This window comes from Onychostoma macrolepis, chromosome 10, assembly GCF_012432095.1.
Source record: "Onychostoma macrolepis isolate SWU-2019 chromosome 10, ASM1243209v1, whole genome shotgun sequence".
NCBI lineage: Eukaryota > Metazoa > Chordata > Actinopteri > Cypriniformes > Cyprinidae > Onychostoma > Onychostoma macrolepis.
Genome location: NC_081164.1, coordinates 9,126,549 through 9,154,357, shown reverse-complemented (window position 1 = coordinate 9,154,357; position 27,809 = coordinate 9,126,549). Strand labels below are relative to the sequence as shown.

General features: G+C 35.7%; 1 protein-coding gene across 1 annotated transcript in view; it reads left to right on the top strand.

Moving 5' to 3' along the window:
• ntm (neurotrimin) overlaps positions 1-27,809 on the top strand; it is a 318,851-nt gene that overhangs the window by 196,378 nt on the left and 94,664 nt on the right. Inside the window, 1 exon segment of the mRNA XM_058788959.1 lies at positions 21,573-21,663. Coding sequence (XP_058644942.1) covers positions 21,573-21,663 — 91 coding nt within the window.

Here is a 27,809-nt window from a genome sequence, read left to right as displayed (position 1 = left end):
TCTGTATTTGTTTGCGATAAACAGATTTGCACTTAATTTTTTTCAGATCTCTTCTGAAAATGAAAATGAATTTTTGACTTGTATTGCAGTACAAATATCTAAGCATTCTTAAAATATTCATAAAATATATATACTTGAGAAGCAAAATTACAGTTGTTTTTTTTTAATCCGCCCCATTTGAAAAGAGCGACACCGTGGCTTAGTCACGTTTAATGTCGTCTTTTTACTTCATGGGACAACTCCAGAAGTTTACACACGCAAAAACCCATCCAACACGCCCATGTTAACTTCAAATGAGCGCATTACTGTGGTTTACATTAAGTTACACGTTTAATAGATTTCGGTTAATGTTAGTCGTTTTAAACATAATGTTTGTAAAAGAGATAAAGACCATGCGATCTCTTCATATCTTTCACGGCACGGAAACACCAAAAAAATAAAAATAAATAAAAAATAAATTATATTTATATATATATATATATATCATACAACATGCCAAAAGTAGCTAAAATTCATTATAGTAACACAGCTTTTGATATTAAGTGTTTTATCGATTAAACAAGGTGAAAGCCTACATTCCCTTCATTTAAATTTCCCTCACAACGCTTATTCGATGTTGTACGTTTGTGTATAAATATATACCCTACGTTTTAAATAAAACATTTACACCTTTTAAAAATACGTTTTGATAAAGTTACAAATATTTATTCAGTGCCACAATTGACTTAACTTACCTGATGCCTGAACTTGACATATATCCACTTTTCTTTGGATATACAACTCATAAAACACTTTCTAAATGTCCACAAATAACATTTATTTAGTGGCTCTTACCTGACGCGGGAACTTGACAAGATGGCGGCGCTGTTTCTCTCGCGAAGTCACTCAGGCGCGTGCACGTGAAGAATGATCTCAGTGTTGGCTGGATTTGTTTTTATTAGTTCAGTCAACATTTAGCATTCTGAATGTTGACTGGATTCAAAAATAAGCATTCATTTAATGTTTTTAAAATATATTTGTGCAGACTTAATATATACTTGTTTAGAAAATCTTTCTTTTCTTTCTTTTTTAGATTTAGTTTAAAAACAATGTAAGTTATATATGCAAAACATATAATGGATAATCCATTTAAATTTCTATTGAAAATAATATTTACTAGTGCTTTAATGAAAAGTTTCAGAAATAAAGTTAAACCATCAAACTATTAGTATTAACAGATGTTTTCTAAGTTAATCAAATTTCGTGAATTTCGGTGCATCCTTAGAAATATTTGCAGGCAGGACAGCAGTTTATCCAAAAGCATATGATTGGATGATGAAAAGTGTGCTGTAATATTATTGGTAGACATTTTTCCTCCATGTAGCCATGGTAAATTCACAGAAAAATTGTTGAAGAGGCAGAAATCGTCATTAAACGTAGCAGATTATAAAACATATGTCTTCCACACTGTAAAAAAAATTCAAGCAGTTTCAACTAATTATTTAGTAACTAGTTCCACAGAAATTTTACGTTCAGTCAATTTCTGACTTCAAAGTGTTATCTGAATTGTTATTTTTTAGTTGGCTCAACCTTTAATGAACTAGTTTTGTAGTCCATTAAACTAAAATGTTTTAATTGGTCAGACATTTAGAAAACTACAGCAAGTTATGTCAATTTAACCGTTTACTCTGTGTTTTATATGTTACCTCAACTAAGATTTATTATTTGGGCATCATAAGAAATTGCTGGGGAACTACATGAACACACATTTTTATAGTTTAACAAAATTATTAAAAATGATTAACTGGTGTTTATCAATCACTAAAAACACACACTTTACAACACATAATAGCATTTATTTAATAACAATCTCCATTTATAACATTTTTCATACAAACTAAACATAAACATACAAACAGGAATGAAGATAAAAGTCACCTACATCTTGGATGGTCTGACGGTCAGTAAATTAACAGCAAATTTTCATTTTTGGGTGAACTATCCCTTTAAAGCTCCAGTTGAAACATTACATCTAATACAACTGAAAATTTCAGTTTAAACTTTGTTTAATGAACTAAGAAAAAACTAAACAAGCTAAACAAAATGTTAGCAAACAAACATTTACAAATATTATTACTTTTCACAATTACATCTTTAAAATGAGGGACTAGTCAAAAAGATTAAAAAAAAATATATATATATATATATATGAACCAGGTGTTACAGTATATAAAATAAAATCATCTTTATTTACATAGCTCTTTATACAATACTGATTATGTCAAAGCAGCTTTACAGAGTCAAACAGGAAAATAGTTTGTCAATAATGCAAGAGGACATTAACAAGTCATTTTTCCAGTTAAATTCAGTTCATTGGTGATTCAGTTTTGACATCATCCAGTTCAGCTCTCTTCCAATAATGTCTGTGCAATCAGCCAAGCGTCCCCAAATAAGCAAGCCAAAGGCGACAGCCGCAAGGACCCAAAACTCCATCGGTGACAGAAATTGAGTAGAAAACCTTGGGAGCAAGCAGTCTCAGTCGGGGGAGGGGGGGGAGGCAGTTCTCCTCTGGCCAGACGAAACCAGCATGGCGTGGTTTAATTCTAGGCCCAGACTGAGCAGAGGACTTGTCTGGTTCTCATGGTCTTGTCCCAACGAGGTCTTTGGAGGGGATCTGTCTCTGGAGCTGACATGGTCTCCGCTGACATTCAGGGCTGTAGAGGTTGTCTCTAGGTGCTGATCCACCATCTGATCTGCATACAGACTGGATCTGGGTGGCTACGTGACCTCGTGGCTACGTGACCTCGGAATAAGAATGAAACAGACTAATATTAGCATAGATGCCACTGAGAACAAAAAAGCACATTATAAGCCCAAGCAATAAAATTAGTTCAACTTAAATATTTTTGCCCTTCCAACATTTTAATTGGGTTTTTTACAGTGACATTTTAAAATTACATGCATGGGTGAATTGTGCACAATATGTCAAGAAAATTAAGCAAGTAATTATTTTCATGTTTTCTATGAATATGCAATATATGTTAGGATAAACCATAGATAGCTTGTTTTGATATGACTTGTGCTAGTTGCTAAACTCCCATGTCTTGTTTGCTTTATTTATGTTAGTCTCTGTCAGAGTACTATGAGCCACATTTAACACTGACAAACTAAACATTCCTCTAAATGCCACAGTTTATCCTCATTTTACTTTAAATACAACTAGAGAGGTAAACACAAATGTGGATTTGAACAGACAGGGAGCAGATATCACCTCGTGTCTGACAGCTTTGTGTGATACTGTGTGTGTGAGTGAAACAGAGAGACATTATGTGTGACAGCCCTTGTATCTGTGACACTGTTTGTGTGTGTGTGTGTGTGTGTGTGTGTGTGAGACTATAAGCCAGAATACCTCTAAAGCCTAATGAGGCTGTAGATCATCACAGCGTCTCCAGTTCGATCAATCCACAGGCGGCGGGTCCGATGTTCTATGGGTCTGAACCTGCTCTTATCAGCCAAACGCACTGGAGCACGACCGCACAGTCCAACCCCTCAGTTCAATACCGAGCCCAAATACTCTTTATTTTCTGGCAGATAAAGGTACGGCTGGAGCATGAAATTTTGAGCCTTTTTCCCATTATTGAAGGTGTAATTTTGTCGTTACACATATTAGATCTTCATGGCCGGTGCGTTTCAATAGTCAGCACACTGGCTGTAAATAAAGCTGCCTTAATGAGTTTCACTAATTGCTGATTTAGATTTATTGATTAGTTCCAGAGCTCATTTGCTTCTTAATTTGCAAGTTGAATATATTTTCAAGTATTTGTTCTTAAGTATGCAACACAACAAATAGGAGTTCATTTTAAATTAAATAAATTTTTGCCCAATAATTCAAAATTTGTCATCATTTACCAAAGTCGAAGTAGTTTCAGATGTGTAGCACAAAGTTTGCCTTGTCATAACTGATGGTTGACATGTGACTGAGTGCAGTGTTGCAGATCCTCATGCAAAGCTATTGTTTGACTACAGATGATTTGTAATGTAGTGCAAATGTTGTATGCAGTATTATGGTACTTTAAACTAGGGATGCACAATATGTAGAATATCAGTTTTCAGCCAATATTTGAGTTTTATTGTTACTATTAGTGTTGGTATTGGCCAAGATTGTATATTTAGTGAAGTTATTAACGTAATTTCGGGAGGAGTACGCCCATCGAATCTTACAATTAAAATCAAGAGTATATAAAAAAAAAGCCTCTTACCAGTTCCGTTGTTAGTTCTTTCGGCATCCCTCCACCTCCCCATCCCCTCCTTTATGCATATTTATTTAATTAATCCTTCTGTCTATAGGGGGGCTATCGGAGCTGGAGTAGAATAGCCTCTCTGAGACCTCCATTGCAGACATCAAGCCAAATCATGCTAAGATTATATGGGCACACGGACTCATGAAATTGTGTATGTTCTAATGTCCTCGTCATCTAACATTTACTTAAGAGTAATTACGAAAATGCTAATATTTTTAATAACACTATTAAAGGAATAGATCAAGCAAAAATGCAAATTTGCTTCAAATTTACTTACTCGACTCGGGTCATCCAAGATGTGGAGGAGTTTGTTTCTTGCTCATCAATAAACTTGTATTGCAGTGAATGGGTGCCGTCAGAATGAGAGTCCAAGGAGCTGATAAAAACATCACAATAATCCACAAGTAATCCGTTATTAAGTTAAAACCATTGTTCGGCTGAAATTCAAGTCCTGTATCCATAATATTACTTTCTCCAGTGAAAAAGTCACCCGAAGCAGGTGAGAACTCTCATTGTGACAGCACCCATTCACTGCAGAGGATCCATTTGTGAACAAGTGATATAAGGTTTTCTCATTTACAAACTCAAGAAACAAACTCATTTACATCATGAGAGGGTTAGTAAATTTGCAGTAAATTTTCATTTTTGGGTGAGCTAGTCCTTTAAATGTAATCTTTAACAGATTTCACAGGAAATATAATGTTATTCATACTGTATTTTAGAATGCTTCAATGCCAAAATTCACTTTTAGCATTTACAGTAAAATAATTCGTTTCATTTTGTAGTCTTCTGTTTATTTATTTACTGGACAAAACAGTATAGAAATATAGTATCTGTAATGTATCAGTTATCAGCCATTATAACTGCATTAGCATTAAAGAAAATGTTTTGGGTGAACGATTTCTTTCATTTGCTACAATTCAGTTCCTTAATAGGCTCACATTTGATTTTAATTCTGAACATATTCACCCAAAACAAAAAAACAAAACAAAGCAAAAGATCTGTGTTTTTGTGCTTTATGTTTCACTCAGAAAAAACAGACAAGATGAAAATAATTCAACAGTTACAGTCAACTTTGTAAATACCAGTCTCCTTTATCTATCAGCCTTGAAAAGCACACTTTTATTCTTGAAGTAAAAATTGCATGTAGGCATTGTTAATTGGCAGCACTTGCCATTCATACGATCTTTTCCTTTTTCTGACTATAAAAAGTCTTCTCTTGCAGCATGTTCAACCACCAGATGTGCCACCAATTCAAGGTTAACTTCCGTGCCTGGCACATGTCCTTGGACAGATAATACGAGCATCAGTAATTCTGGGCAGGGATGGGCTTCTGACTTTGCCGTCCCCAGAGGAGGAATTAGGTTTAATTTTCATGCCTCTTGTTTTAATGGAAATATGCTAAACAAATATAAAACACCATCAATAAATGAATGCAAATCTAAAGAGTCACTTATTTATTTATTTTTATGTGTGTATTTTTTATGGGTTGATTATTTAAGGCACTCACTGACAGAAACATAAATTGTGCTTATGCTCAAGCTCATGACCCCAAGGCTTTCACAAATTAAACAACATTTTGTAAAGAGAGATGAGACAATGAGAAATGATTTGAAGAAAATTTAATCATAACCTCTGAAGAGGGTGTGATTGGAATGGCTTTTCAGAAGGATCAGTTACACCCCGTGTCTTTGTGTCCATACATATTATTATGTGTATGTGTGCTGTCTTAAAACCCATAATGTAATCTATAATATTCTGAAGCCACCATTAGAAATTGCTCATTTAGAGTGTCTCTCTCGAGTATTTTCAGTGATTCAGCACTTTACATACAGTCAGAGTAGTTATATCAGGCACAAAAACAAGAAGGAAGGGATGGTTCACCTCAAAATGAAAATTCATTTGCATTTAAATCATTTACTTAAGGCATTCCAACCTGTATGACTTTACTTAGTCTGTGAAACACAGAAGAAAATGTTTTGAAGAATGTTGGTAACCAGACTGTTTTGATGACCATTGACAGATTTTATGGACAAAAAAAAACCAACCAAAAAAAAAAACACGTAGACATTTCTCAAAATATTATCTTTTGTGTTCCACAGAATAAAGTCATAATTGGGTAAACCTTTTATATTGATTTTTTTTTTGCAGCAGCATTTAAATATCGGTGAATTGGTAATTGGTTATTTGATCAGCAAATTGTTTATTTACATGCATGAACGGATGCACTAAAATGAATCACTTTCCACTGATGCATATGAAACAAGATATTGTTTCAGTTCATTTGGCTGTAAAGCTGTGGTGTTTAATGACACACAACTCACTGGAAAAAGTAGCTCATTACTGGAAAAGCTTTATGGCAGAAGAGCTACTGAACAAATTAGCCACTTTTAGTTGGTTACACCCCAACACTGATTGTAATCATTGAAAACTGCACCACCAAACACAACATGGAACAGCAGGAAATCACATCAGCGGCCAATACAACTCTCAATAACCAGACTGCATGTAAAAGCATGGCATGATATCAATAAATTCAATGACTAAGCAAAATGTTGGAGTATATCGAAATATTGGGTGATATGTATTGCTGTAATTACTGTAGATAAAGCAAGGAAATTGTGCCATTATGGGGCTGATAAAGGAGCATGATGGAATGGATTTCTGCTCAGTTATTTTGTTGCTTCATTTACACATTTAATGAATTAAAAACTAATTGCATCACAAGGGAGCTTCAGATAGACTGTACAAATTTAGATTTTGTGATGAATTTATTAATCACGTGCAATACAGGAAATTGTAGCAGCTACTTTACAATCAACATCCTACTAGAGTTACTGAGAAATGCGACACTGATTGCAGGTTCAGGATTCTTAGGTCATTATCTTGAATTGTGTTTTTTTTTTCATAGTCTTTGTTATTTAGTCAGTTGATTAAATGATTCGTTTTTAATACAAAAGTATTGCAGTAAGAGTTGCCGTGTTTACTTAAATCTGCCCCTGGTTCCAGTACTTGACTCCAGTCTACTCTTGTGACACTCCATCGCAACTGTATTTCAATTCCAATTCATTTTGTGTAGCACCTTTCACAATACATATTGTTTTAAAGCAGTCTTAGTGTCTTACAACCCCCCACAGAATAAGCCAAGGGCGAGAGTAGCCAGGAAAAGCACACTGAAATAGTTAGACAGAATGAGGAGGAAGACACCTTGAGAGGAACCAACCTCTGAAAGACAAATTAAAAAGTGAAGTATGCAGTTTCTGCACTACTAGTGTCACCTAACGGAATGACAAAAATGGAGCATATTTTCAAACAATCCTCGCAAACACTCATCACAACCGTTCTCACGTTATGATATCTTACTTTTTATTTATTTATTTTTCTGGGGCTTGACGGTAAAGAGTTAACAATTGAGTTTAGCTTACCACGTCGAGAGGAAACTCCTCAAGTTCGGCCCAAACCCAAACATTCCATCAAGTTCTATACATGCACCTCTTGTGTTTACACTTGTTTTGCCACATTATCTGTTGCTGTATATTTTGGCATAGATTGACAGGTCTAAGTGGACCTCTCTAAATGCTTTTATTGTGTCTGGGAGGCTCAATATTTACACTATGGGGAGAAAAGCCCATGAATGGCATACTTGTATTAGTCAATAATCAATAAACTTGGTTAAGAGAACATGTTTTGCCATATAAATTTAATAAACTCCACCTTTAAACAAATATACAAGTATATACAGTCACATGCTTGATTTTGAAGTGCACACTACCTAGTATACTTGTTTTGTAGAGCACACTACCATATACATGCAAATTAAAGGGATAGTTCACCCAAAAACCGTAAGACCTTCGTTCATCTTTGCAGCACAAATTAAGATATTTTTATGAAATCCGAGAGCTTTCTGACCCTGCATAGACCGCAATGAAACTGACATGTTCAAGGCCCAAAAAGGTAGTAAGGACATCGATAAAATAGTAAATTTGACATCAGTGGTTCAACCGTAATGTTATGAAGCTGCGAGAATACTTTTTTGTGCACAAAGAAAACAAAATTAACGACTTTATAGATCAGAAGACTGACACGGAAGAAAGAAATGGTTAAATAAAGTCTTGCACACAAAAAAGTATTGTTGAAGCTTCATAACGTTACATTGAACCACTGATATCACATGGACTATTTTAAAAATAGACAGATAGCCTAAAAGGAGACATATGCTGAATATGCATTATGATTGGATAAGATGGAAACATATAGGGTATAAATACTGAGTCGAAGTCACACACTCTGCAGATGCTCTGTATGAATTTCTGACCTTCTTGCAAGAATAAACCCTCTATTTTTATTTTTTTTATTATACAATACTCGCTGAGTTATTGCCCCACAATAAGAGTTGGAAACATTTTTCCATAACACTGTACACTACAAAACTAGTATGAACAAGGCAGTGTACACTAGATGATGTGTACTTGCTGTAAAGAAGAAAATGTTTATTACAAAGGGATTTTATCTTGCTATTTGTACACTAAATTAAATGTACAAACTGCATAAATAATTTTCACTCAGAAATTACTAGTAAATAAGTACTAAGAAATGGCAAGTAACACTGAATTAAATGTGAAATTTAGAAGAAGAAAGACTGAAAAAGTATTTTCTTGTAACATACAGCTGGGTGTTGGAATATACCAGTATTGATGATATTTATATTAAAAAAAAAAAAAAAAAATGAAATGTTGGTATGTTGGTCTTCTTCAGGTGCTTCACTGATTAAAAAGTCACTAAAATAAGTGTTGAATCATTATCAAACAACAAAAATGGGTCTAGTTTTAATTACTTTAACACCCTGGTGAATGAGGTCAGCTAATATATTCCCTGCTGTTATTATAAGACTAATTATTCTTCATTAGCATAATCTGCTAATTTGTTAGATTAGATTAGAAATGAATCACTATACTTTATGTTCACCATGACAGAAGAAAAAAAAACAATAGCCTTAGTCTAATAAATACACACAACAGGCCAGGAGGGGCTTCATTATCTAGAAAGTTGCAATTCCAGTTATGGAAATAGAAACCTTTACTGACGATAAGAGATAAGAATATTTCAAATTAGCTGCTTATTATGTGCAAAATTATAATAAGAAAGGTCATTTAATTTCGATAGTACGGTGGCAATCAGAAATGTCCTCATAAGGGACGAGCAGAGGCTGAAGGGTAGGCGATATGCAATATATCTAAATGAATCATGCGCCGTTTGATCCGCGGCTGATATTAGATTTTCCCTCTCTCTTATTATTGGTCCTCCCTGAATTGGCCGAGTGATATAAACATTGATGACAGCTTTAGTGCCGCCGACTCTGTGCATTTACGCCTGACCTCGATGTGCTGTTGCTCGGGGAATACGAGAAGTGTCTCACTGATAAAGCCACCTGCAATATTTAGATTTTTTCCTTTTTTGATGTAGCCACAGAAACTGAGCCGTAATATACTTTCTGGGCCACGTCTGGGAGAGAGTGGCAGTGTTAGAAGTAGTCTGCCTCACAGACCACTGCACAGGAAAAAAAATAAAGTGAAAATAGGATGATGAAAGAGAACCTGGTGGCGCTGCAGTGACATATCTCTGTTTCTAACGTCCGCCCTTGAAGGCAGGGAGGCAGATATAGAAAGCCAAGCGAGAAGGGCGAGAGAAAGTAAGGTTGTACACAGGTAAATCAAAGAGGGAGAGGGGAATTGTGGGTTATCGAAACAAGTAGTTTCCAGCCACAAGTAATTCACCCCACAGATGATGACTTTCATAGCCCTGGACCTGTATTCGATCCTGCGGGGATCGGTAAATCTGTCAGAGAGTGAGTAAACTCCATTCCCCCCTGTAATCTCATTTGCCTTTGATGACAGCGGTGCATCACATGATGCCGGCGGTTTGGCAATGGCAAAGTCGATCCTGGCAGCCAAACCCACCGACCACACATCAGCTGCTGTTACAGCTGCAAAAAAAATCCCATTATCCATTCCGGAAATCCATTATCTGCTAATGTTTTTTTTTTTTTTTTTGTGAATGCGTTATCTAGGAGTGTTTTAAGGGCCTAATGGATTTCTTATCTTTATTTTGCTCTGGATTTGCAAAATAAAATGTTGCTAATTACATGCTGCACTGGAGGTTTGTCGACTAATCGATTAATGTATTTACATATCCATGGCTTTTGTGAACAAGGGAATTTGAGTTTTTGGTGGGTGACTTCCTTTAGAATTGCTTTATAGGGATAGTACGCACGCACACACACACAAATAAACAAAAACAAAGACAATTCAAATTTGCTGAACAATTACTCACCCTCAAACCGTCCAAGACGTACATGAGTTTGTTTCTAAATCAAAAACAGATTTGGAGAAATTCAGCAGTACATCACATGCTCACCAATGGATTCTCTGCAGTGAATGGGTGCCGTCAGAATTAGAGTTCAAACAGTTGATAAAAATCCAAAGGACTCCAGTTCATCATTTAACATATTGTGAGGTAAAAATCAGGCCAAAATCCATAATGAAAAAGGTTGTCCCCACATCAACATCCACCAACATATTTGTTTAAAATGATTTTAGACTGATTTAACTGGTAAACAGTGCTTGATCTGAGCATATTTCTCTCCTAATTCAGACGAAAGACAACTTTCACTGGAGAAAGCGATATTATGGATAGAGAATTCGTATAATAATTGAAAACAATGCTTTGAAGTTAAAAACATCTTTTTTAACTTCTTTGTTTCTTAAAAATACACAGCTTTTCACCTCACAGGGAGTTGATTGATGTACTGGAGTCGTGTGGATTACTTGTGGATTATTGTGGTGCTTTTGTCAGCTGTTTGAACTCTTATTCTGACGGCACCCATTCACTACAGTGGATTCATGATAGAATCTGTTCAAGAGAACAGATGTTGGAGAATCTGTGTTGGAGAATCTCCAAATCTGTTCTGATAAAGAAACAAACTCATCTACATCTTGGATGGCCTGAGGGTGAGTACCTTTTCAGCAAATTTTTATTTTTGTGTGAACTATTCCTTTAATGGGTTTGTTCAAATTGTGGAAGTTGTTTACAACAGTGACTGAGTCCTTTCGGCCAAATGCAGGGCTTAAACATAGACGTCTGTTTGGGAAATTCGTCTTATTTATTTCTTCAAAGAGAGTTGACATTTTGAGAGAATCAGGCGGTTGTTAGAAATACCATAATTGGATCCTTGGGCTTCAATTTATAGCCATGCATCCAACTTCAGCTTTAGGATAAGTCTCTCCTGGTGATACTCTAAAATTCATTACCAAGTGTCACTTTGTTTCACTTTCATCACACAGCGAAATGCCCTGTTCATTTTAAAGTCTTAGAATGGCATACGCCTCAAACAAAAGTGTATTGCAAAGTAAAGGTATAATTATGGCTTGTATTTGTGAAGAAATCACAAATGTGTTGGGTTGCTAATTTGTCTGGAAGCATATCTAATATGACAAGTCTATTTAAGTAGCTGCTGTGAATTCAATAGGAACATCTCATTACAGTCTAGCATGCTCTTTCCCACCGAGGAGGATCACCATGGCGATTAGAGAGAGAGCGAAGAAGCACATCATGTTTTGCATTAGTGAGACACTGTCTACACAGTAATTTAATCTACTTGAGATCTTCTTTAAGTCTTTAAGTGTCATTTTAGAGCATTCATGCATTATTTGCTTTTTGCTTTATCACAAGACAAGCCTATAACAACATCAACTCCAAAAAAAATGTCATAAAGTGTAACATAACTTTTGAATTATCATTTTGAATTTCTTTATTCATAAAGTGACGGTAAAGTGTAATTCAATTTCTATTTCAAATAAATACACATTAAGCAGTACAGCTTTTTTCAACATTGATAATAGAAGAAATGTTTCTTGAGCACCAAATCAGCATATTAGAATGATTTCTGAAGGATCGTGTGACACTAAAGACATGGAACATCTCCTGAATAAATTATATTTTAAAATATATTAAAATAGTAACATTTATTTAAAAACTAAAAGGATCCAAAAGGGGGTTTTCACAGCAATGCCATAGATTAGAAGAACCAGTTTTGGTTCCCCAAAAAATATTTCACTGAAGATTTCTTAAAAGAACCAAGTGTGAAGAATATTTCATATTTTGTGGAATGAAAAGGTTCCATGGACGGTAAAGGTTCTTTGTGGAACCATCGATGCCAATAAATAACCTTTATTTTTAAGAGTGTACCACAAACTTTGGATATTGTAAGGACTTGAAAAATATATTAAAGTAAGTGGACCAATTTAATGATTAAGCTTTATATGTTGTTGTAGTTGCATAGAAATTCTTTACAATTCCTTTTTTGTTTTATTGTAAAAGTAACAGCATATGCATGAGGGTGAGTAAATAATGACATTTTGATTTCCATAACATTTGATTTTCCTGTAACATTCATATTTATCTGCATTTCCATTTCTGATCATGTAATATCTCTCACATATTGAGTGACATAACATTTGGTCAAATGCAGAAGAGACCCCTAAAAATGCTTTCACCTCTGCAGACTTTAAATGACAGCTCTCCTCTTCAGTAACCAGGTAACCAATTTGAACCTGTCAGTTAAACATGTATGAAGAGCGATTGGCTAATCTGTGCTCGTAAATTAAATATGGCTGCGCGGAGAGCCAGATGGCTTCGTGGTGTAGAGTTATTCGCGGTAATTTAGTCTCTGAATTTGATTGTGAAAGTGTCTTGATTCGCAAAATTCTTCAAAGGGGTTCTGTTTGTGAGAGGTGTTGACACAAGATAAGAGTAATTGCTGCAGAATGTCTGTGCTGTGTGTAATGAGCGCTATCTCTCTTAAACGTCAGTGCTTGAGAGACGACTTTCAAGAACAAATACTCTTTCACAGCCTCTGTTTCAAGCAGAACTGGTGCTTTGAGGTATTTTGGAAACCATCTCCGCCAACCGGTTTGCAACACACCTTTTGGAATGTTATGCAAATGGAATGCTCTGTTTCATAAGACCACCACAGATGAAAGCGGCCAAAAGCTGGTTTGATGTATAAAACATGAATTACTTTTGAAGGTTTCACAGGTGTACAATAGCAGCACATCCTCTATCACTGAGCAAGGCAAACATTTATGCATTGGATACAGACCTGATCTGATATTACTCTTTGATGTGTGGGGTCCATTTTAAAAATACTTTGTAAAATGATTTTTTAATACAAAGGGCTAAAGTCCAGGGATGTATTTTATTTATTTATTTTTTACAGAAAATGTTTATCGTTAGTCCATGATGACTCAGGTCCATTAAATATGATTAATAGATTCAACTTTTGATTTTTATAATGTATTAGTAAATGTTGAAATTAGAAGTATTTTTAGTGTTACCATTTAGTTTTATTAATGTTATATTATTTTGGTCACACTTTATTTTAAGGCCCATTAACAAACCATTAACTATGACTTTTGCCTCAATAAACTCCTGATTTGGTGCTTATTAATAATTAGCAAGGTAGTTTAGGGGTGTAGAATATGGTCATGCAGAATATGTGCTTTATAAGTACGAACAAACAGTCAATATATTAATAATAAGCATGCTAATAAGCAACTAGGTAATAGTGAGAATTAGTCCCTATGCTAAAGTGTTACCATTATTTTGAAGAATGAAGAATTAGAATGAAGATGCACTTTTTATTTTCTAATACACTTGAGTCATTTTCTGCAAGTCTGCGCCTCTTCAAAGTGTAGGTAAATTATCATACAAATGCTTCTCTGCGCTTATAATTCCCATTAATCTGATTTTATTTTTCATAATAGCCGCTAGTAAACTTCCCCCCTGCCTCTTAGACTTTATTAAAGATCTGGCGATACACACAATTCCCTTATCACTGTTTCACAACAGGATTTGACTGGAGCATGAACCAGTTCAAAACATTTCAGGCGGATTTGTTTTAATGAACCCAACCTCTGTTCTTGAATGAGAGATTCAGAGCTGCAAGTGCTTTCTTTGAATACTCATATTATTACACTAATTATCTTAGTCACTGCTTACCTGTACTGCAGTCCTCTCCTTTGCTCAGGCTATAAAAAACTAAATATGCTATTGACGTAAACACTTATGTCTTGCTCTCCAATCCACACAGTAAACTTACTTGTCCTTGAAAATACCCCTTTAATGGCTTGTTATGGCTGTACGTTGTTACAGCACCATCATAAAATATTACTGCTGGTGCTGCATTGGTGTGGTTCTATAGTATAACAGTATACTAGTTTGACTGCTGTGAATTAAAACCCCAGAGCATTATGACACGGTCAGGGCATTGTGTCCTTTATTACATAGTTTTTTGCCATGCATGCATATGTTTCTATAATTACTACACACTGTGAGTAGTTTGTCATGCAAAGTGCATCTGTGTCAGAACAATATTTGATGCTTTGTGCAAGCCAGTAGTCTGATCTTAAAGGTTGAAATATATAGAATCTCACGTGTTACAAAAGAGAATGGATGGAATTTAATTATAGTAACCTGATTTTATCACACATCTGTTGAGTTTGCTGGACGAGCACCATCACATTCTGATTCCGATTATATTTTATCAGGGGATCTGATCTTAATAAAAGAAAGTATTTCTATAATTATATGTTAATTAAATCCTACATAGGTTGTGAAATGACTTCAGGTAAAATTATATAGTGACACACTTGGAATGACACATTTTACTAACCAAACATTTTAAATATTCATATTTTTATTTATTTATTTTTCATTTTAAATATTGTATTTATTTTTAATAAAGAACAACATACATGTAAGATACATACTAAACATGCCTATGTTTTTTTTTTGTTTTTTTTTTAATTATTATTTATTTATCCAGCCAGTAAGTAAGATGATGGATGGATGGAAGGATAGATAGATAGATAGATAGATAGATAGATTAAACATTTCATTCAGCAAGGATACATTAAATTGTTTAAAACTGACAGATAGAAACACATTTATAATGTTATAAATACAATCAATTTCAAGTAAATTCTGTTCTTTTGAACTTTCTATTCATCAAAGAATCCTGAAAAAAAGTATCACAGTTTCCACAAAATATTAAGTGCAAAATCATTTTCTAAAAGATCGTATCACACATTTGTAATATCATAATATAATATAATATGATATAATAGTAGCTTATTTAGTGAATAACTTTTTTTTTTTTTTAATTAGCATCCCTATTATAGAAGCAAATCACAACAGTAAAAATAAAACCTCCAGTTTCTCTTCCTTTGAAGACGAAAGTGTTCCAGCTTTTGCAATGACACTCCAATATAGAACAAGTTAGAAGAAAATGCTGTTAAACGGCAAAGCAGAGACAGAAAACCATTACTAGTGTAAGACAAAGAGGAGTTCAAGCAACATCAATCTCTGTATTGGAAAATAATGGTCACTTCCACCCCAAAGAGTCGAATTGCTCTCGGCTACCAGCTTTTTCCCCATCTTTCTCAGCTCAGATTCTTCAGTTCCGGTGTAGAGATCTGCCCGATCACTCATCCCAGCGTGTCACTATGTGTTAGATGAAGAAAGAGAGTGATTTAGCACACTAGCAAGAGTGTGTGGACATGCACGCGGAGGTGTACCGTTACATTTCGGTCGCAAGCCACTTGGAGCTCTCACTTAAGCCATAAAAACTGTTTTCACAGATACGTGAGGACACACATTATCCCTCTCAGAGCAGCATTTCAACTTGATTATTGTTTTTCAGCAGTACTCTTAACCCAGGCAATCATCGGCTAGGTGTTTTGAATGTTGAAGTGGGTTCCGTTTAGCAGGCTAAAGCAAAACACTGAAAATTACAAAAGGCCCTCTATGATATATAACTGAGTTCTCATACTGACACGATATTACATAGCCAGCAGCACTGCACCAAATCAGCTGGGAGCCCACAAACTGGGAATTGAGCTGTCGTCCCACAAATGTTATTGAAGAGCTGTGCCAATGCACTAAAGTCAACATTGCCAGCAGGGCAGAGTTTAGCAGAGCTTATGATGTCTTAGTGAGTAAGGTTTCACAGCTTCAGTTTATACAGACGTCTTAACTTATAGTGGCAAAATTTCCCTGTTGAGAAAACCTTCAGGCGGTGATATTTTTTTATCTGGGTGTTTTCTCCTTCTCAGAGGTGGAGGAGTACTTCCAAATGTATGCTTTCTGCCACAACTGATAAACAATGTTTGTTTGTCAGTTACAGTACTGGCCAAAGTTAGATTCAACTCGAGAGTCATACGCTAGAAACCAAAAGTATTTCTAATTACTGTATATGTTAGTTAGTTTAATCCCACATACGATTTCAGGTAATTATAGTGCCGCACTTGGAATGACACACATTCTACATTATCAAAAATAGCAAATAATCATATTTTAAAAATAATATTTTTCAAATACAGTATATCGCTATTTGGTGTATACACTTTACTGTTTAAAAGCTTGAAATGAAACCTTTTAATAAGCAAGAATTCAAAGACTGGTAAATAGTGAAAGACATGTTACAAAAAAAAAAAAAAGTCTGTTAGAATAAATGCTGTTCTTTTGAACTTTCTTTTCATCCAAGAATAATGGGGAGGGGCTATCAGAGCTTCCACAAAATATTAAGCAGCACAACTCTTTTCAACCTTAATAATCTTTCTTAAGAACCAAGTCAGCATATTAGAATAATTTAGGAAGAATCATGTGAAGTCATCTAGAGAATTCCTCTTGAATCTTATGGGGTAAACAGAAAGCCTTGAAAAAAAGAGTCTTGAAAGGTGTAACAAAGATGGCAAAAGCAATGCTCATTTAAGTCCATCATGATCTAAATATAAAAGTCACCGTGAGGGATGTACCTACCTATAACAATCACTATTGAAAATGAAAGCAAAATACCAAACACAAATATTTCTCTTCTTGACAGCAACCACAATAGTTGCTAGCTTTTATTTTGAGATGAGGAGACTCACAGAAATAGTTGTCAAATTTAAAGTTCAAACATTTTGTTTTGCTCAATGTGGCATTGATGTACTGTAAAAATAGATCTCTCTTAATTCGGTCAGCAACGGATGCAGGTGAAATATTTTAAATAGTGATAGTTTGACTCCTAATATGTCATGGTTTAGTTTAGTGATATATTAGGTCTAAAAGTCTGAGACCACACAGAAAATCTAAAGGAGAGGAATACATTTTTTAAAATGTTTGTGCCAGTTTTTAATGGGGGATAAAATGCAAAAAAAAAAAAGCATTTCCAACACAGTTTCATGACAGTTCATAAGCATTTTATGATTGGTTGCAAATTTATTTACGCATGGTGACATTTTACCAAGTTACACTAACATTTTCTGTTAAAGCTTTGGATCAGCCGATTCATATTAACATCTCATGCCACAGATAAAGTTACATACTGATGATCTTTCTGAAGTTCTGCAATGAGACCTCATTATCACAGGCCCCTGGTGGGCAAATTTAAATCTTAAAGGAAGAAGGAGTCCATCTGGAGCGCAGACTGAATTAGTCTGTAAGATACATACTAAACAAGTAAGATGATAGACAGACAGACAGACAGACAAATAGAATAGATAGATAGATAGATAGATAGATAGATAGATAGATAGATAGATAGAAGGCAATACATGCCATTTCAATGCTTTTGCTAAATAAATTGACCCAACTTGTACAATTGCAGAAAAATGAGTCATCCTCAAATGCCCTGTGTATATGGGCTTCTGTACACAGTCTGCTTCACTCACCACTAAGAAGGACATTTTTATGAAAGAAGAGTCTTCTGTATGATTCCCTCATTTCTGGTCAGAAACCCATACTCTGCATGCAGTTGTTTAAGCCACTGTCACATTTATTCTGGATCTCTAGAGTGATCTGTGAAGACACATTGACGCATTTGCAGAGAGCGGGAGCCTGTCTGAGAGCCTAGAGAGAGAGAACATGTTGTGTTTCTTGAATCGCTCCTCTTAAAATGCTCTGGGCATTCTCGTCCTTCTACAGGAGGTGAAGCTTGTTATGAAATAAGCACTGCTGTCTTGAGTGAATTGATTACTTATGGCTGATGGTAGAAAGTGGAAGCAGGTGGTGTCTGAGAACATTTACTGGACATTTAATTTTGTACAAAAGCATTATGTCAATTTAAATGCTTTGAGGCAACTTCTAAAAAATATTTATATTGTAAAATTAAGTTGCATGATTATTGAAGGGAAAAGGGTTTTCGGTTAAAATGTTGTAGCAGAAATCACACATTGGCTTGTCTGAATATATACTACATTCACTGCTAGACAGAAAAAAAAGTTTGGAATAATTATGATTTTCATATATATATATATATATATAGAGAGAGAGAGAGAGAGAGAGAGAGAGAGAAAGAGAGAGAGAGAAAGAGAGAGGTAAAACAGTAATATTGTGAAACATTGCAATTTGAAATGACTGAATCTATTTGAACAAGCTATATATATAATCAAAATACTCATAAATACAAAGCACTCGAGTAGTGTGAAAAAATTAAAAAGCCTTTATTCACATGGCTTTAGAAAACAACACATTTGTGCACTGACGCGTTGCGGCTAACTCGCCTTCATCAGGGTGTCAATTTACAAACACACTCAGAGTTCATTTAAACAATCAGTTCATCACATGGCAGGTATCGAAGCAACAACGAGATAATTACTTATCGTAATTAGAATCATACCCAATAAATTCAAATCAATTCAAGAAACTGTACCAAGTATTAACAAAGTAGGAGGAAAATAATAATAATAATAAAGATATATATATATATATATATATATATATATATATATATATATATATACACATCTCAAAGTAATCTCAAAAATACATCATAAATCAAGTACAAACAAAGAAATCCATTACAAAAAAGGAGAAATCAAATTCTTCATTTAAACCTGGAAATTGTGTTGCTTTCAAATTGTAAATCCAAAAAGACTCTCTCTGTTGTAACCTTTTTATCCTATCTCCTCTTCTTATTGACCTCGAATATGCTCTATACCCACTATTTTCAATGTACTATAGCTAAGCTATATATATATAGCCTGTACAAGAATAATGTTCAAATAGATTCAGTAATTTCTTTGCAATATTTCACACACACACACACACACACACACGTTTGTTTTTGTGAAAAGTGGGGACATCCCATAGGCATATTGGTTTTAATGGCGAACAGTGAAATGAATGAAATTAAATTAAGATGAGTTAATTTCACTCAAGTAATAATGAAAGTTCATTAGACTTAATTGAAATAAGTTCTGTAAACTCAATATGTTGTTTGACTATTTACATGCAAGTGTGTCTTGAGTCTTTTAGATAACTACATTAGCTTGCCAGTGTGCTGTTGCAAACTAGCACTTAACTATAAAGATCTGAATGAATGTGCTGTTTATGGAAGCAAGTTGTATATAATTATCATTGTGATGAGTGGGGTGGGATCATGAAATTGAGGCTTGGATTGGCTCCCATGGCTCTCAGCCCCGCCCCACTTGTCATAAAAATTTTAAGCTCTACTGACTTAAAAAATTGAGTTTGTTTACTCAAATGTATTGAGGCAACAAGTTTCCTCAAATGTTTTGAGTATTCTTAACTTATCGGGTTTTACAGTGTGTATGTGCTATTGCCCTACACCAACCCTACCCCTTACAGGAAACTTTGTGCTATTTCAGATTTTTAATACACATTCTGTGTGATTTATAAGCGTATTGAAAAATGGGGACATGGGGTAATGTCCTGAAAAGTCACATTCTCCTTGTAATACCTGTCATACCCTTGTCATTATACAAATTTATGTCCTCATTTGTCACAAAAACGTGCGTGCACACACACACACACACACACACACACACACGTTTACTTAGCTATCTAAATGGGGACATTCCATAGGCGTAATGGTTTTTATACCGTACTTACTGTATGTGCTATTGTCTTACACTAACCCTACACCTAAACCTACCCCTTACAGGAGACTTTCTGCATTTTTACAATTTCAAAAAACCTTTGTTTACTTTATTTTTAAACCGGTTTTACAAATGAGGACGTCCCCAAAGGGAGGTTTTTGGAGATTTTGTCAGGTTTAGCTCACTTTTGGGTACAAATTTGTCTCCAAAATATGGTTAAGTAGGCACACACACACACACACACACACACATATAGTTTTGTATGGTTTTCCTTTTTGATATGTTTTATTATTACTTAGAATGATTTACAAGTAGTTTAAATAGTCATGGTAACAATTAAAACGCGTGTCTTTCTTCTTAACCTTAAAATAACACAGGAATTGTGTATGTCATCCAGTTTGGATTTTCAAAACAACATCTTAAAAAGTAGGTGCGCGACGCCCTTAATTTTGTACTTCAATTTTCCTGTCATCCTCTCTGTCTAGACATCATTCTTTTCAGTTCTCAAAAATATGGGTTATTTGATTTTTGATTTTGTGCAACAAAGCTCAATTTTCTCTCTCGAGTGCTCCTTGAACAGTCTTGTTGAATGGCAGAGGCTGCAACCACAAGGCAATCAATGAATGTCGCTCACGCATTGCTTTACTCCATACAATAGCTGCTGATTTGCGCGCTTTTTTGGCGCTGTACTGCTGCTATGACAACAGCGCGCGCTTTTTTCCAACTTGTGCGTGATTTACAGTCTCTATTCGCGGTAAGCAGGCTCTAAAAGAAAACCGAGCAACGGTCTCACTGGAGGGAGATCCTTTTTTTTTTTTTGGAGAAGACTGTGTATATTCACACTGTACTGCACAGAGGAACCACAAACACCCTCCATATCCATTCACGCACAGCTGGAATGACATTTTGGCAGGGTCACTCGCTCTCGACTCTCTTGCCTCCACTTCTTAAAGTTTGAGACAGCGTGCCAGTGAGGGAAAAGGTGGATTTTGAGTTCGGATATTAAAGGCGATAGGACCTAAGAAAGCAGTAAGATTGAGGTCACCACTAAAGTGTACATTTCATTCATACGTTATTTTATTTTACCCCCATTTCTATGGCGACGGCATGCCTCGGTCATCGATAAGCGCTCTGTACTAAGTACGCGAGGGATTTTGTTGTCTACCTGGGGATGAAATCTGGATTAGCAGATGAACTGTAATGGCTAAATAACGCGTTTCTCTTTCGGACTACTGTGAACGGATTTCCACTCCGAGAACTCCGCAGATGAAGATGGTTGTGTGTGGATGCTGCTCGGCGTCCTGGAGGAGGTGTGTGGTGATGAGTCTCAGACTGTTGTTCCTTCTCCCCGCAGGTCTGCCTGTCCGTAGTCAGGGAGAATCCCAATCCGATAACAAACAGATGGACAATATCACCATCAGGCAAGGAGAGACGCTCTTCCTCAGGTAGGCGGTGATGGTTGTGCATTTATCATGCTGTCATGTTGCTGTGTCCTGCGCGAAAAGAGCATCAGGACTGTCAAGTGTTTTGCGTGTCGGTTCATAACATTTGTCAGCTGATTTTTGTTACAGGGCAAAATGGTTTAGTTAGCTTCAAAATTAGGGAAATTGTTGATGTGCTTTCTGTTTTCCTTTATAAGTTTTGGTGCACAAACTGAAAACTGTTTCGGCTCACTATAATTGAAAACTGAATTTTTAAGTGCTGCACTACATTTTTAATTAAATTCAAATGGACACAACCTGCAGTTCATTGCACTTTTTCAGCCACTTTGAATTGAATTAGCCTACTGAAGAACAACATTAAGTTGAAACTTGATAAAACGGATATGAAAACTGATAAAATTATGACTTTTTTTGTGAAAAATCAATTTGAAACAAATGTTTGATTGCATAAAGATGTGAACATTTTGCACAGTGCAGAAAATATCAGAATACTTCTAAAGGAGCCAAGAGTAGGAAGAATGCAACAAAGTTTGACTTGTCAATAGAATAAGAAAACTGGACATTTTGTACTGTTTTCAAATGTAGTGCATTACCTTCTTTGAGGCCCAGTAGTTCCCAAGTATTTTGTACTTTATGTTGGTCTGTTTAAACTTATAAAGGAGTTATTTATTGTATGTCACCCTGGACCACAATATAAGGTTTGATATGAAAATAAATAAGCTTTTGGGTTAGTATAGTTAGTATAGTTAACGTATTGTATTGTTGGCTATTGTTACAAATATACCTGTGTGACTTAAGACTGGTTTTGCGGTCCAGGCTCACATATAAACAATTATTTTAAGCAGTTTGTGTGTGTTTAACTTTTATTCACTAGCTAATTGTGTTCTGTGTGCTTGTACGTAGCCATAGTTTGTGAATAAAATTGTCCCCCAAAGTGTGGTAAATGTGACAAAACCTCCCTTTGGGCATGTCCTCAATTGGAAAAAATATACATAACTAAGGAAAAGTGTGTGTGTGTGTCAGGTTTTGCCTATACTGAGGGGAACAAATGTCCCCACAGGGATAGTAAACCTGAATTCAGCTACATTGTGGGGAATAGCTTGCAACGTTAGTGAGGAAAGCAACTTAATGAGCATAATAAACAATGTCTTAATGAACATTTAGAAACTTTTCTGTAAGAGTTTGGTTTAGGTTAGATGAGAGATAATATCACTAGTTCAGCATAAAAGCGACAGCAAAACAAAACATGACAGAAAAACAAATGTCGACCATAAGTGTTTGGGTGCAAAAGCCAGGGTACTTATTTTGGTGACTAATGTTTTGGATCTTCATATGTCTTAATGAAGGAACATGAACTAGTAACCTTTAGGATATTCTCATGACTAACAGGATTAACACCCACTTTAATAAAGCTTAACCTCTGTGCAGGGATAGAAACACTTACTAGTGGAGATGACTGATTGACAATGTATTTAATACACAGTGTCGGCTGTTTACTTAGCATATTAAACATTAAGCCAGTGAGGGGGTGTATGATAAAACTGGAAAGATGCACTGAGGCATGGATCTTTAAAAACAACGATAATCTTTGTTGCACACAGTGAAGACCAAACTTTTGACAGATGCAAGCATGGTTTAGGCTATACTGTTGTTATGCATTTTGAGTTTTAGGCCAGTGTAAGCCATGTTCAAAAATATATTTAAAAAATCAGATTTGCAGGCCAATTTTTAGGGGAAAAGTAATAGTTGGAAAATCAAAAAGTCCAATTATTATGTTGGATACGTCCCAAAGCTGATGTTGTGAGACATGGACTGCATTAACGATTGACATTTATTTGAAAACAAACATTAAATCCTCTAAAATTACACTATTTTTTAGCTTCAAAAAGTAGATTCATGCAGTCTTGATTTTAGTAATATGGCAGCTCATTCTACAGTGAGTTGGAACAAATCTTGGTTATTTAGTGTTTACTTGTATAAAAAAAATGTTGTTTCCTGCAGTCATGCTTCCAGCGTCCTGTATTTGAGTGTTAAATCAAACCTGTCCACAAATATATTGGCTTATTTAAAATTCCGCCAAAGTTATAAACCTCCATTCAGATTGTACGATGGGTGCAGCAGTTTCACTGATGCATTGCCAGTCATTGTGACAGCTGCACAGTTTACAGTTATTGGTGTCATCATACCCGACCGCCCAAGGTGATGTTTTCAGTCATATCGCCCCCTCAGGTGAACATTAGCAGAAAACTAACTCTGGCAGTTCCAATTACTCTTAGGCCAAAAACATAACAAGGCCATTACATTAAAATAAGATTCATTGCGCAAGTCCTCAACAGCGTGGGCTAAATTAAAGGCCTCTTACAGAATTATGTGACAAAATTTGAGGGAGTTTGAGAGCAGTGAGTGGGCGTTGAAGTGCCGAACTGTCTGGAGAAGATTATGGGATATGGCAATTTATTGGCTGGAAGACGAAGAGGAGGGCTGTTATGGTTTAAAAGGTGAAATTGATGAGCAGCAGAAGTACGAAAAGAAATGGCACAAGTAACAATTAAAACAAACAGCCGCTCATTAACAAACATGCAGATGAGAAAATGTGGTTGCCAGAAGAAACTACAGGTCACAGATGACAGGTCAGTAAGATTTTAGGATGGTTTAAGCAATTAAAAGAAAACACGTTAATGAGGAATACAAAACAAGCAGCCATGAATTCACTGGCGTTGTGAGACTTGCAATCCTAGCTTCAGATTTGGAGAGAGTAAAGCCTGTTTTCCCTTGAGTGTTGTGATTGCCATGTTTGAAAATCTGTTCGGAAATGAACTAGCATGACAATAACTTTCCTGACAAAAGGCCTGTTTTGTTTGTTGCAAAAAATAAATGAAGTGTATCATATGGAAGAAGAAGAAAAAAACCCACCTAGGGTATATAAACCAACAATCAAAACGCAAGCCAAACTTGTCGAACTTAATGAATTTCCACATGCTACTTCCTAGCTCTATCTCTCTGGTCACAGCTGCCAACCTTTTCTCACTATTTTCTCGCTATTTTAAAGCTGAGTTGATATGTCTAACCAACATCGAGAACCCTGATTGAGGAGTAAGATAAGTGGTTTATATTAAGGAATCAGGCTTAATTAATCCTGGACCTTGGTATTTAAATGTTGTCACCTGGGTCTGTAGTTTTAGAGTGTATTGGATGGAAACAGCACTCACTTTTTCACTTGTGGTGGCTGAAAGGCCTGTGATTTATTGGTGTGCTGCTTTCATACCTTGTTAATACCACCGAGAGCTGGTACGCTGGCCTTGTGCTTCTTGTTGAAACTCAGAGCAGCCAATTTCCTCTCTCCCAGCATTTTTACTCTCAACGTGGAACAAAAAACATCTCTGAGATTTACCTCAGCAATTTAGTAGGTGGTTAAACAGCATGAAAACATTCATACCATCTCATGACGGTTCCCGGAGAATGCTGCTCTCATGTTTGTAGGGAGTGCTCCTGAGTCTTCTGTGATATTATCTTCCAGCCACTTGTCTGTTTGTTGTTGTTGACACCTGATATATCAGCTGTCGTTATCACCAGCCTCCAAAATGCTGCTGGATAGAAGCAAATCCCTGCAATTTCTGAAGAGTCCACCAGGTTTAACCTGCATATCAATCCAATATTCTTTCTCTCTCTGTGGATTTGTGTTTATAAGTGCTGCATTATTCAGTCAGACAATAATATTTGGCTTATTTTGATAGGTAAATGCAATTTGAACTGTGATGTGATAAACAATCAACACCTATTTTTGCTGTTTTTTGGGAGTTTGTGCATGATGATTGGAAATTTTCACTACAATTCTACATATAGTGTGGAAATAATTCGACAAGGCTGTCAGCTCTGACAGTACATGTGTTTTTAAAATCTGTTGTATCAGACTAAATGTAAATCAAATGTGAATTTGGTAAGATAGCAATTCATTTAATCCAGATACATGAATCCCACACATAAATAACACAATGCATGAATCCCAACCAAATAAAGTAGCAGCTCTCATGTTCCTTGAGCAAGTTCAGAGAAAAAAAAAACAAAAACTTGTGTACAAAAAAATAAAGAAATTACAAAATAAACAAAAACAAATCAGTTGAATGAATGACTCGACGACTCACTCATTGAGTCACTTGTTGCTACCGTATTGATGTAACTTGCTGAAAGTTGCCCATCACTACATAGCAACTTATATTTTCTTCACAAAATGCTAATATCTAGTTTATTCTTTCAGTTCATGTTTCACTAAAAGCTTTTATTCCATCACACTTCCAATTCTGAAATATTATTGTACATGTAATATGTACCTTAAAGACTTCTTCGCAATGTTATCCGGATCTTTTCAGATCCTAAATGAAAGCTCGACAGAGGTGTAGTATATCATCCATCATAAAAAAGTCTTTTTAGATTTTATGCATCAGCTTAACTTCACCTCTTCCCGTTACTTCTCCTCACAAATCTCAGCTGTGATATCTAGCAATCACATATTCCTGTAGAAAGCTCAAAGTTTTCTTGTATTAACTGAACCGTATTGAACGATCAGATATATTGCGAATATCTGCAGCAGAGACGGAGAAGAGAATAAATGGCAGAGGTTTGAATGGACTGCTGCTTTGGAAAAAAATAAGCTTCTTGCTGATAAGATTGAGAAGACGCTAATTTGATTTCACAGCGAGCTGCTCAACATTATCTGTCTAATTCCACTTTCCTTTACCTTACATCAACATTCTCTTGTCTCTCATTAAAGCCTAATCATTTGAGCCACCATCACAGGGCCAGACAGGAGCACGGGGTGCTGTCAGAGTGAATGACCATCCAGACGATTCAGAGACCCGGGATTAATCAGTGTTTTGATATTTCGGAATTAATTTGCAATGGCGGAAATGGACCTCTACTGTAGTTTGATTTATTTTTTGGCTGAAAGGAGCTTGCGTCCTGCCCCGGTAAGGGGATGAAAGGCTAGGCGCATCTGTTAGTGAGTGCATTAGCGACAGCTGTTTGTCACTCATTCCGGGTTTGAACCGCCATCGGGGCATAATGACATTGTGGCGGCTCTTTGGCTTGGCCACACACCAAATGGTCCAACACCTTGCTGTCTCTCAGACCATTTCCTTTCACCAGACTCATTAACCTTTGAGAGGACAGAGAGTGAGAGAAGGAAAAACAAAAATAAGGCAGAAAAACACTGTGGGTGCAATCACAGCCTCGGTTTTTCCTGTTTTTCTTTGGAACCTGAAATCACAGAAAATGTCCTCTTCAAAAAAATTCTCCATCATCTTTTGCTTTGGCTTAGATGATTCATTTAACGAAAAGCAGCATTGTGATTTTGAAGAAATTGCACGTTTTCGATATCCATTTCTTGCCTTTGAGAGCAGACATGTGCCACTTGTGAAGTCAAAATGTGCCAAGTTATGTAGTCTCAAAATTACTAACGCTCTTTTTGTTTTTCACCAAATGGTGGATGTTTTAAAGTAGTGGTTCTCAACCACATTCCTGGAGGACCCCCATCACTGCACATTTTGCATGTCTCCTTAATCAAACACACCTGATTCAGGTCACCTGCTCATTAATAGAGACTCACAGACTTGAAATGGGTGTGTCAGACAAAGGAGACATGCAAAATGTGCAGTGTTGGGGGTCCTCCAGGAATGTGGTTGAGAACCACTGTTTTAAAGCATACATCAGTTCTCATCACTACAGTATATGATGCTGCGGAACAGTTCTTCTACAACGTATGCTTAATTGTGGTCAAATAGGTGTACAAACCTCAGCAATTTGCTATCTTGTTAACTTGTACTCTATATATTGGCATTATATGTGACCCTGTCGCATATAATGTCGCTGGGGTATATTTGTAGCAATAGCCAAAAGTACATTGTATGGGTCAAACTTATGGATTTTTCTTTTATGCCAAAAATCATTAGGACATTAAGTAAAGATCATGTTCCATGACGATATTTTGTAAATTCCCTTCTGTAAATATATCAAAACTTAATTTTTGATTAGTAATATGCATTGCTAAGAACTTCATTTGGACAACTTTAAAGGCGATTTCCTCAATATTTAGATTTTTTGGCACCCTCAGATTCCAGATTTGTATCTCGGGCCAAATATTGTCCTATCATAAC